The sequence below is a fragment of the Eptesicus fuscus genome, chromosome 15, assembly GCF_027574615.1.
Source record: "Eptesicus fuscus isolate TK198812 chromosome 15, DD_ASM_mEF_20220401, whole genome shotgun sequence".
NCBI lineage: Eukaryota > Metazoa > Chordata > Mammalia > Chiroptera > Vespertilionidae > Eptesicus > Eptesicus fuscus.
Window position 1 is genome coordinate 70597000 of NC_072487.1, and position 12556 is coordinate 70609555.

At 46.0% G+C, this 12556-nt stretch overlaps 1 protein-coding gene across 4 annotated transcripts in view; it reads right to left on the reverse strand.

Annotated features, from left to right (window-relative positions):
- The window catches only part of DENND1A (DENN domain containing 1A), a 463104-nt gene that overhangs the window by 38556 nt on the left and 411992 nt on the right, over window positions 1-12556 (reverse strand). For all 4 annotated transcript variants that reach the window (XM_054726915.1, XM_054726917.1, XM_054726916.1 and 1 more), the window contains one exon: window positions 9378-9509. In XM_054726915.1, the coding sequence (XP_054582890.1) occupies window positions 9378-9509 (132 nt within the window). The remainder of the gene's footprint in view (window positions 1-9377; window positions 9510-12556) is intronic.

A 12556-nucleotide genomic window follows, 5' to 3' on the forward strand; every position in this document is an offset into this window, starting at 1 on the left:
CTGCATTCTACTAGTAAGTGGGATATAAGCAACGATCCCTTGGGGCAAGTCTCTTTTATATATTATCTTTGCATACTTTACTACGTTTAAAAATCCTTTGCAGTATAAACAAACGGGAGACAATATTCTGGAAGACACGAACTAAGCGGATTGACAATAAAACTAACCCGGTAGAAACAATGACCTAAGTTAGGGTCACGGTCAGTGCAATCTCGGATCAAGTGTGCAGGACACTGGCTGGCAGCCTTTGCTGCCAGGGAGCCGCTATCACTGCCCAGGTCAGAAGCAGAATCCATCTTACCATCGGGGATGGAGGGGTGAGGCTGGGGTCAGCAGTGGGGTTAGAGGAAGGCCCTTGACTCTACGGAAAAGTGGGGCAGTCGGAGTCCCAACTGCACCAGCCTGGGGAAGAGAATGCAGTGAGAAAGGAGACCCTGCTGAGAATACTGCTCAGCCCCCAGCAGGCACTCAGAAGGGCAGCATGGATGCCGCTCTCAATTCCCGCCCCCCCTCCCCCATATTAAGGAATTATTAAGGAATCCGGGCTCTGTTAGGTTTATTCTGGGGAGAAAGCAAAGTCCCAAGTCCAGACAGGAGCCATGAGCTACAGCCAGGAATGAGGGAGAAGCAGAACAAAGTGACCTTGATCTCCACAGTCACCTTAAGCCACACTGCTGGATTCGAAGCAGGCCCCCAAACACTGGCAGCCACAACCAGACGCCTCGGGAACCAAGTTGTGGCTGATGAGGAGGGCTCGATGAGAGGGGTTGAGCAAGGGGAGAGTCCAGGCTCCGGCATCAGATAGACCTGGTTTGGAATTCTTTCTCTGCCACTAACTGTGTGACCTTGAGCAAGTTGCTTAACCTCTCTGAGCATCAGCTTTCCGGGGGTAATAATAACTGCATTGATTGTACAGGGTTGTTGAGAAGATTAAGTGAGATGATGCTTGTGGAAGGGGCCTGGCTCACACACAGTAGGTCCACATTATAATGAAAACCAACCCAATCCATCTGTCTCTCCTCATCCTGCCATCTCTCAGTTCTTGTCATCCCTTCCCCTGGGCACAGGCGGTTAATAACTTACCGAGTGCTCAGAAGGGCTTAGGGATTGATGGGGCACCGTGACAGGCAGCTCCTGGCACAGCAGTCCTGTGGCCACGGGGCAAGGACTCCCTGCAAAGCCACTGACTCCGAGCTGACTCTCCCAGAGGATCTTGCTTGCGGGGCATAATTTATTTTCAACATTTTATGTTTTATTTCCCCTTCCCTACTGTGATAAACTCCCCACCTTTGGCACAGAGAATTCTAATCTGGGAAAAGGCCTCCTCCGGTCTCACTGAATCAGATTTCCTGCTCTTGTCCTGCTGGGCTCACTGTCTCCCCGGCAGGGAGCTGGATTCCGAGCTGCTGCAGCACAGGCCTTAGAAGGAAGGCTGTTTTAGGCTCTGGTCAGTCCTCTGGCAAAGAGCCCCTGCTGTCACACTGTGAATGCAGACAGACTTGGGGGCGCGGGAGGCCTGTCACTCACACACGCACGCACGGGCACCGCAGGGCACAGCTGCCCCTTTGTGGTTTCTCCCGCTCTGTGAACGGATGGGCTGCTCACAGCACGAGGAGTGCACAGAGCTGCCCACACCCTGCCCATGATTCACCCTTTCGGTCGTCACCCAATTCTCACTGAGCAACTCACCTGTGCCAGGCCCCGTGAGGGTGCGAGGACAGAAAAATGAGGGACAGCAGGTCAGGCATAGGGACAGTGCTGCCCAGAGCAGGGAGGGCATGGCTCTGCCTGGAGGAGCCAGGAAGGGCTTTTTTTGGAAGGGATGCTTGAGGCGGACCTGAGAGGTTGCTGGGATTTTGTCAAGTGGAACAGAAGAGTAAGGACACCCTGGCTGTGGAGACGGTAGGAGCCGATTCATCTCTGGGTTCCTCCATCGCCAGGTGATGTTGTGCTGGGGACTAGAGAGAGGAAGGGACTTTGCCCAGGGTGGGGACTTAGCAGTCTTGCAGGGTGGGAAGGAACTGCCCAGAAGTGGGCAGGGGGCCTTCTGGCAGGACCCTGAAGGCTGGGTAAGTTCTTCTAAGGATGGTCTGTGACCAGGGAGGGAATCCTGAAGAGGGACCCACATTCCCACCTATCTTAGTCCTTGCTGATGTTTCTACGGCCTCTGTGCCTCACAGACCAGTGGAGGAGAGTGCCCCTGACCCAGGAATATGAGGGTCGTTGATGCAGTGGTGGAACTGGCATGGGGCAGGTCTGGGGAAGGCCAAGGACTAAGGAGGACATCGCAGAGAGGGAAGCTCATGAAGCAGGAAGGGTGAAGGCCAGATTCTGGGAGCTGCTAGAACAGGGGTGGTGCTTAGAAAGCACAGGTGTGGCTGAACAGAGTCTGGGGGTGGGGGTGGGCACTGTGCCTAAAGGAAGGAGGACTCAACACAGCTCCCAGCACAAAGCCCGGCTCAGACCGCCCACCCTGCTGGACTCCACACTTCATCCTCCGCCGGGCTCCAGCTGGCCAGCACAATTTCCACTCCTCTGTGTATTTTACTAGGGTCTTTCTGGAGACTATACCTTGGGCCAAAGGACTGATCTAAAAGGCAAGAATTCTCTACTGCAACCAGCGGAGAAAGCAGTGGGGACTGCGTGGGCCAGGTACAGGAATTCTGGGCGTTAGCAGCAAGCCAGCTGCCCCCCATCCTAGAATGGGCTAGAGCTGTGGCCGTGTTAGGTCTTTCAGGTTCAGAACCTTCCACAGGTACCTGAGGCCATCCTAGGAGAATGAACTCTCAGCCTAGTCCTTGAAGCCGCTGAAGAGCAAGGTGTTAATGAAACATTGCGTTTATCTGCACTGTGCTCCAGCAAGGCAGTGACGAGGTGGTGGGCACCCCTGAGCATGCTGACAGGGAATCACTCCGAGGACCAAACTGGTTGGAGTTTACTAGGTATACCAGTTAATAATGCGGATGGTTTTTCAATAGATGGAGTTACACATATGTTGATATATATGTGATTTGATATTATGCTATTTTGCTGTATTGACAACAGGCTTCAAAACTTCATATGTCAAATTTTCTGAAGGTGTTAACATCATAGATATTTTTTACGCTTAAAAATGTCAAATTTCATGCCCAAAAAAGAGCATTTGCGGGAAGTTTTAATCATTACTTTATTTTGAAGAAGAGTGCTGCTGAATACTTCGGGAAGCTTATGGTGAACATGCTCCATCTCAAGATACTTGTGAACACTGTTTTAAATGCTTTAAAAGTGATGATTCTGATGTGAAAGACAAAGGCGTCTAGGTCAACTGAAAAAGTTTGAAGACCAACAATTACAAGCATTATTGGATGAAGATGCGTGTCAAACTCAAAAACAACTTGCAGAAAGATTAAACGTTGCTCAGCAAACAATTTCCGATTGTTTACAAGCAATGGGAAAGATTTTAAAGGAAGGAAAATGGGTGCTACATCAACTGAACGAAAGACAAATGGAAAACCAAAAAGTCATCAGTAAAATGTTGCTTCAACAGCACGAAAGAAAGTCTTTTTTGAATCGAATTGTGACTGGCGATGAAAAGTGGATTTATTTTGAGAATCCCAAATGCACAACATCATGGGTTGATCCAGGTCAACCATCAACATCGACTGCAAGGCCAAATCGCTTCGGAAAGAAGACAATGCTCTGCATTTGGTGGGATCAGGAAGGTGTGGTGTATTATGAGCTTCTAAAACTAGGCGAAACCGTGAATACTGATCGCTACTGACAACAAATAATCAATGTGAACCATGCTATGACCGTGAAACGACCAGAATGTTCCAGAAGACATGGCAAAGTAATTTTGCTTCATGATGATGCACCATCACACACTTCAAAACCAGTTAAAGACACGTTAAAAGATCTTGCCTGGGAAGTATTAACCCATCCTCCGTATTCACCAGACCTTGCTCCTTCAGATTACCACTTGTTCCGATCGATGGCACATGTACTTTCTGAGCAGCACTTCAAAACGTACGAAGAAGTGGAAAATTGGGTCTCTGAATGGTTTGCCTCAAAACAAGACAAGTTCTATTGGGACGGTATCCACAAATAACCTGAAAGATGGGGAAATGTGTAGCTAGCAATGGATATTACTTTGAATAAAGCATTTTTGATGTTTCTCTTGAAATTATCTTGTTTTGATTACAAAATCCGCATTATTAACAGGTACACCTAGTATAACAAAGGAAAAGGGACTCTGAGATGCCCTGTGGCAGGATCACACAGCACAGATCCACACCTTTCAGAACCACCAGATGGATTCCATTCGAAGGATTAAGTTAAACCACCCACTGCGGGACTGTGGGCTCCCTGAAGTCAGGGACCATGTTACTGTCACCCCTGTTTTCACAGGCATGGCACTGAGTAGGTACCAGTGATTGCTGAATGAGTGAGTGAGGATCTTGGCTCTTTCTCCACCCCTGGGCCCTGGATATCGGCTGACCTGTCACACTCCATGCCCAGAAGTGATCATAGGCAACTGTACCCATTGCCATAACCTGAGACCTCTGGCCCTGACCTCCCTGCCATGCCCTGACCTGCCACTGTTCTTCAGTCCCCTTTCTAGCTTGTGCCCTGGGTGATCTCTGACCTCGATTCTCAGTCATGCCTACTCTCTTGGCTTCACGATTCCCACAGCTCTGGGTGTAAACTGTCTGCTATCAGACAAGAGAACAAAAGCTGGGCCAGCATCTCCTCTCTGGCCTCTGTGCACAGTTTTCAATCTGATCTGTTCACCCTTCTTTTGATAAGTCTCCTGATTTCCTTTCCAGGAGCCACCCCTCCTTCACCTCTTAGGTATGTGTCTCAGGCAGGACCTGCCCGTGGTACACAGAGACTTGGCACAATGTTTGGTTCTGCGGTGGGTGTATGATCAAAGTTGGCTTAATGAGTGATTCCCATGCCTTGTGTGGAAGTCACCAGCAAATGACACTCACTTTCCTGCTGGTCTCACACTTGAGGGCATGTAGTCTGAGGCCACTGCAGTCACCTTGCCACCAGAAGGGAGAGCCTGCCTGAGAATGGCACCGGTAGAGGAGGCAAAGCCAAGAAATGTAGCAAAAAAATTGGGCCTGATTGACATGACTTGATACCTGGATCAAGCCGCACATGAAGCCAACAATTTTTCTTCTGGGTTTTATGTCTCTGCAACCCAAAGTACCCTAACTGACAGATTCCAGGTATAGGTCCTGCTTGTGGTCTTTGAGCTGGACTGGCTCCTGACACCCCAATACTAGATTTTAGAATCTGTGCTTCATCCTCTCTACCCACTGCCTCCACCAACTTGCCTCTCAGCAGTTACATATTTGGGGGCATGAGGACTATGTTTGCTTTCTCTCTGTGAATGGTCTGTGTGTGTCTGTGTATGCTGGCACATGTGTAATTTTTTGGCCACACCATTTGAAAGCAAGTTTCAGACTCCATGGTACTTCACCCCTAAAACACTTCAGTGAGTACCTCCTAGGAATGAAGATAAATCCCTAACAACCATAATGTTAACAATACTTCTATCATATCATCTAACATCCTAGTCCATCTTCACATCTTCCAAGTTCCCCAAGAATATCTTAAAAAATCCAAATTAAGTTCATTCTTTGCATTGGTTATGTAGCTTAGTCTCGTTTACAGCTAAAAGCCTTGCTTTATCCTATCTAATAATAGAGTAACATGTAAATTACCATCACTCCGCTACGCCCATGATTGGGCAGCGGGAGGCTGGGGGGCGGGACTTGGGGTGGCCTATCCGGCCATTGAGAGGCACGGATCCGCTGCCACTGAAGGGGGCTACCCTGCTATTGAGAGGCGCAGGGGGCAGGACTCCCGCCCCCTGTGCCTCTCAATGGCCAGATCCGCGGCCACTGAGGGGGCCTGCTGCGGACACCCGGCTGCGCCTCTCAACGGCAGGGTAGCCAGGTGTCCACGGCAGCCCCCCTCAGTGGCTGCTGAGAGGTGCAGGGGGCGGGAGTCCCGCCCCCTGCACCTCTCAACAGCAGGGTAGCCCCCCTCAGCCGCTGCAGACCATCAAAAGCGTGGGAGCTGGGTGCCTGTCTGCTCCGGCACCAGGCTCCACCGCGAAAAGCGAAAGCGTGTAGGGGACCCTACATGTGCATGATTCAATCATGCACTGGGCCTCTAGTTTGATATAAGCGAGGGACGTCAGGCCTTTCCTCCCCGCAACTGCTCTCTTCCTGGCTCTCATCCTCCCTGGGTGCCCCATCCTGGGAGCATAGGGGTGCCCCAATACTCTCTCCCCCTTCCCCCACCCCTCCTTTCCTGGGGTCTATATGTTTAGACCGTAGGAGCTCATAAAAACACAATGTAAAATGAGAGAGGCTCTAAATTCCTATAATACAAAGATGTTCCCACTTGCAACATCTTTATTTGTGGAAAGAGATTTTGAAGTAGTTTTTGGCTACTAATGGAATATTCATTCTTCTTCCAATGAACAGAATTATAAGCATAGCAACTGAAATAAAACAAAAAAAACCCTTGCTGGACACAGCAAGTACCTCATAATCAGTCACTTATTAATCAATCTAAAAATCCACATCAATAATAAAATCCCAAGATGTTTACTGATTGCCAAGCCCTGCAGTGAACTTTCCAGAGGCTCATATTCTTACGGGAGATGACAAGCACTAAAGCAATAATTACAAGGCTGTGTAAGACGCAGAGTATGTGCCAAGTTCCGGGGCTCTGCAGAGACAGGGGCACCCAGCTTCTCCCTGAAGCCTCTGCCTGGCAAGGGTGCTGCCAGGGGACTGTCCTGTACCTCCGAGCTGGTGATGTGGCCCTGGCAGTTCCTTTCGGACCGTCCCTGAGCTCTAGTTTTGCGACCATAAAATGCCAGTAATGATCCCCTCCTCGAAGGGCTACAGCAGAGGGGACACATGTTTCCAGAGGAGAATGTATACTGTTGGGGCTATCTGAGTGTTTAGGTGATGCATGGATGGACACTTAGGAAAAAATTTTTATATGCCTTAGAAAAAACTTGGACTAGTATATCAACCCTATGATTTTACCAACATCATCACTTAAGAGGAAGCTAAAGTGTAGATGTTGGGTCTGAGTCTGTTTAAAGGAAAATAGCAAATAAAAAAGTAGTACAGATGGTAGGAGAGTGTGGCAAAATTTCTGAAGTGGAACCCAAAAGATTGTTCTTTGAGAAGAATGTCAAGCCCCTAAAATTCATGCCTGCCAGTAGCAGGTGCTCTTGAAACGCTGTCTGTTCCGGTCAACGGCCCATCAAACCAGGGGAAGGACCGAAGGACAGCCTTGTTGGGGCAAAGCTGGAAAGAGTTAAAAGAAAAGGTCTGCGTTTCCCGGCCCATCCCCCCAGCAGCTAATCTGTCAGCTAATGAAGAAGCAGTGGCGGCACAAGTGAGCTAGCAGGCAGTTCACTTACAGCAAACTGATTAGGAATGTTCAACCAACAGCAGACTGTGGACCTTTCCAGAGAAAATAAATAGAGTGTAGACTGTATGCAAATGTGTTTGTCACTTTGACAGCACGTCTCAATTAAGGCATCTCGCGGCTGCGGGTAGGCTCTGCGGCTGCAGCTGTAAGGGAGAGCCCGCTGCATGGCTGATACTCAGGGCTTGACCTTAATCCGCATGCATGCATTAAAAAAACCCCTGCCTTCCTGTACACTTGCATAATGCTGGCAGCCACGTGAGGGAGGTGACAAACGGGGAAAAAAGCCACTTTCATCCTCTCTAGTTTACAGACCTGTGAAGGCACAGACAGCTCTTATTTCAACAGAGTTTGGGGTGGCTTTTTTAATTGTTTGTCCCCCACCCGCACACACACACATACTCTTATTCTGCATTTAGCTGGGAATGACATTAAAGCATCTCTACTTCTTCCTGAAATGGAAAGAAGGTCTCTCTCCATTTCAAACAGGGCCTCCTTTTTTGTGTTTCGAAAATGGAATGTTTAACACCATGAAATCCCTCTCCCCCGCCCCCTCTTTCTCTGTAATGGGCTCCAAACTCCAGCAAGGGGCTCTTTTCATGGGAAGGTTCGTGTGTGCAGGAATGAGGACAAAGGAAGGCAGGAAGCTGGCTCTGGAATGCCACGCTGGCGACAACGGCCGCTTTCAGCAAACCGAGCCAGGGAACTAGGGCCTGAGCTGTGATGAGGCAGCTCTTCAGGGGTGCAAACATCAACGAAATTTGAAGAGAATTATTAAGCAAATGCGCTCTGCCCCATGGACACTTCTTTCTTATGCTATATTTAAATTTTTATAATATCCCTTTTAAGTGTAAAATCAGAAAAGGAGTGGCGAACCTCTCCAAGTTTAAGATATATGAATATATTATCTAAAAACATTGATTACAGAGGAAGATTCTTATGTTTTAACAAACTCACACCTTACAATCATAACCCACAGCAACAATTAGTTCCCTTCATTTCTAAATAGCTCTATGCCAGGTACATAGTAGGCACTTGATAAATGTCTGTTAAAAACAAACATTTTAAATGTGTGCTTCTAGCTCCTTTATGTGATAAAACAGCAATCATATTTAAAATAAAATCATAAAGACTATTTAAATTATGCCTCATCTAATCAATGGCTAAAGAATCAGGTGATTTCAAATTAAATAACCTTGCAGATTCTTATTACAGTCATATCTTGTTAATGGAGCCATTTCTTAGAAACCAAAAAATTATGACTTTTGCTAATCAAGAGTAGTAGAGGGTACATAATCTTTTTCAACCAAAAATATAAGCACCGATAAGATATGGATAAAACAAATTTCAGTTCCTATACAGAGTATAATGTTTTACTTAAGAGAGAGAAAAAAATCAAACAGTCAAATTTCCAAATGCTCACTCGGGTCGTTGAAATAGTTGGCTACAGAATCGGGCCCCTAGAACAGCAGTGCGGCGTTTACTGTGAGAAGGAGGACTCCCGATATTGATTTTCAGGAAGTACATTAATAAAGAACTCCTAATTGATTTTTTTTTAAGACTTCGCTTGTTGCCTTTCATTTGAAGGTGCAAAGAAGGGCCTGGGATGCTAAAGTGTTCTAATGAGATGCTTAGCTGACAGAGGCACCTTAATAGGAGTGCCTAGGGGTGGGAGGCGGCAGCTGCATTTAATGACTTCATTCCAGAGTTCAGCGAATTTATGACCAGAGCCATGCTGTCTCCTCAAAGTTTTTGGAAATCTCCCTTCAAAACATGTTTGCCCCAAACAAACACTGGAAGATGTGCAAACTCCATGGGATTGTTTTACCAAAGAGAGCTGAAAGGAAAAAGCGCCGGCTGTATGTGCCACAGCTTCTGCTAAAAAGCAAAGCAAAGCAAACCCAGACCAGTCAGAGGGCCAGGGTACATACCTGTCCGAAGTGGACTGTGATTGGCCTTCGGTCTTCTCGGAGCTTGGGGTCCTTGGCCTCCACCAGTGGGGACGGCACAGTCTTTGGTAGCTGCTCTTCCAAAGTGGGGGCACAGCCATTCTCGGTGATGTCCTGCAGGGAGAAGCCAGCCAGGAATTGGTGACAGGGTCTTGGCACCTGCCCTGAGCACAGGTGCTCCCTCCAACCTCAAGGCTCAGAGCCAGGCCACGGAACTCCCTCTGGGTCACTTAGAGCCCATCCTCCTGCTAGAGAGGAAGGAGCTGGAAGGCTAACTTGGCTGTTTGATTTTTAAGGGCTAGAGAAACCCAAACCATGGACATTAAATTACAAAGACAACATAGTAATTCACAATACTGCGGGGAGAAAACCTTTCATTCTACTACTGTACAGGGCTATTTTCATTCTTACATATTAACTTTGCCCTCATGCAGACATTTAAAAATCACTTGCAATCACAGCTCGTGCATAACTTCACATTCTATCTTTCCTCTTATATCATAAGCATCTCCATGGTGTTGCATAGTCATTATAAAGATAACTTTAATGGATGCATGATATTTCATTGGATGACCATACAGTAATTTAATAAACCATTCTACTACATCAAACATTTAGGTTCTTACTTTCCCTCTAAACACCACAGTGAGAAACATTGCAGTTTTTCTTTCTTTTGGATTATTTAACATAAATCTTTAGGAATGACATTACTAGGTCAAAAGATAAAAACATTTTTAAGGCGTTTTATTCATTCTAACAATTTGCTTTCCAATTTACACCACTACCAGCAATGGCAGCGTTAAGAGTTTCACAGTCCTCGTTTGCCTTATCATTTTAAATATGTATCGCTAATTTAAGAGGTGAAAAAAACGAGACCTCATTGTTGTTTTAATTTGCATTACTTTGATTATTTGAGAGTGTGGACATTTCTTCCACATTTGTTTACCGGTGATGTTACTGTTTGTGAAAACGATGTGTTCATGCTCCCTCTTTCTTAGCCCTAATGTTTCTGGCAGAGAATGAAGAGATGGAAGTCTGAGTTAGGATTCTATGACTTGGAGAACATTTAGGTTGCCAAAGTAATGTTTTTAAATTAAATTTACATTTAATTTGTGCTTCTGATGAGTCAAGTCAAATTAAGGAAAGGAAAAGCCCAAATGTGAGGCTCCTTTGGCGGCCGCCGGAAGCTGACGACATACAGGGTTCTTGGGGATGTGGGGGTGGTGCCCATTTGTGCGCTGAGGACCACATGATTTATTCAAGTCATGACATTGCTCATCTTCAATGAAGCAAGGCAGAGAATAAACGTACACACAAGATACATTTAAATCGTTAGATTTTGCCAAGTAAAAATAACTTGTAGAATAAATACAATTTCCAATTCTTTTAATTACCAAAACAAATACACATTTTGATTAACAAAACACACACCTTTAGCACTCATTAAAATTTGCATATAAGGACTTAACCATTGGTTGCTCTTAACTTCTTAGCCAGATAGAGAATGGGGCACATAGAGGAACGTGGTCCCTTACTGAATAATAATGCATTAAGGATGAAACATATGTAACATCTGTGAACTTCAGTCTCCTCATCTGTAAGATGGGGATATGGCAGCTAAGAGGAGTAAAGGGTAATGTAACATAAAAGTGCTTAGAGCATTAATAATGGACTGTATATGGTACTCAATAAGCTATAGGAATGTGTGTGTGTGTGTGTATGTGTGTGTGTGTGTGTGTGTGTGTGTGTGTGTGTGTGTGTGTGTGAAGTCAACCCCACACATCCAGCTGCAGTCTCTATACTTCTTGGTAACAACACAGGGGATGAGTACTCTTGGTTTGGCAGGCAGGGCTCACATCAAGGGGCCCACAAGTCTTAGCCTGGCTGAGGCTCAGTGATGACAGAGGTTGCCGACAGCCAATTAGAAATGGCTCCTTTGGAAAGGGGCTGCCCTAAGGTGCTCAGGTCAAGTGGAACAAAGTGGGGGAGAAAGTAACAAGTGCCAGAAAGTAACAAAGGGCAAAAGGGGGATTTTGGATCCAGTGGGGTTACCCAGAGGACAGACACAGAGGTTGAGTAAAGCCAAACAGTAAAAAAAAATTTTTAAAAATCACTTTTTGTTTAGGAAAAAGTGTGTGTGAGCGATTGGCTGAAAAAAAAAAAAGAAAGAAAAAGAAATAGAGCAGTTAGGTACCATGGTAAGAAAATACAGATGAAAACTATAAGATGATAGATAGCTATTTTAAAAATGTATGTGGTAGTTTTTGGGAAAATGTCTTAGTTTAAGCTTATTGGTAAAAACATTGTCTTCTGGTTTTGTTTTTCACCGCCTAGTAGCTGTCTGATCTTCCCAATTCACTCAATCTCTCTGCAACCTATTTCTTTATTTTTACAATGGGGAGACCACCTCCTGCTTGGGAAACTTCAAAGCTACTGGGACAATGGGCTAAATGAGATGAGATGTGAGGAAGCTTTAAAAAATGTTACAATACTGTGCAAATTGAAAGTTAAATCCCTATTCCTGCAAAACGGGAAGCACACCATCTAAAAAGAGCTGCCCTGTGGTGAGCGCCTCCTACTGGCGGGCACTTTTCCAATCCCTTGACCCTCACCATCACACTTAAGTTTCCACAACAAAGAGGTAATAGGAGGATCACGCTTTTATAAGTGAGGAAACAGGGCTCAGAGAGGGCAACTTCCTCAAGGCCACACAGCTAGAAAGAGGAAGAACCCAGAGCTATCTGATTTCTGGCACTTAAACCCTATCAACCTTAACAATAGCAAATGACTATTTTATTCCTGAGTTCAGGAGGTGCTCAGCAAGTCATCAGCTGTGATCACCTTCTCAGAAACCCCTTTTCTTACACGACCCTGTGCTGCCATGCCTTATGATACTGGGCACTTATTTACCTTATCCCGATAGACTGTGAATTCCTTGGGGTTTGGGTTCTCTGCCCCAGAGCTGGAAATACAGTACATGTTCTCTAATAAATCTTTGTAAAGTTGAGTTGCACATTTGGAAGGCAAATGTGTCCAATACACAAATGTGCTTGTGCATCAAAAAGTAGTGCAGCATATTAATTTTATTTAGAGGACCTGAAGGTGCAGAAGACTTCTTGCAAGTCCCAAGGCTTGCCCCACCAATTTATTAACGTTGGCAC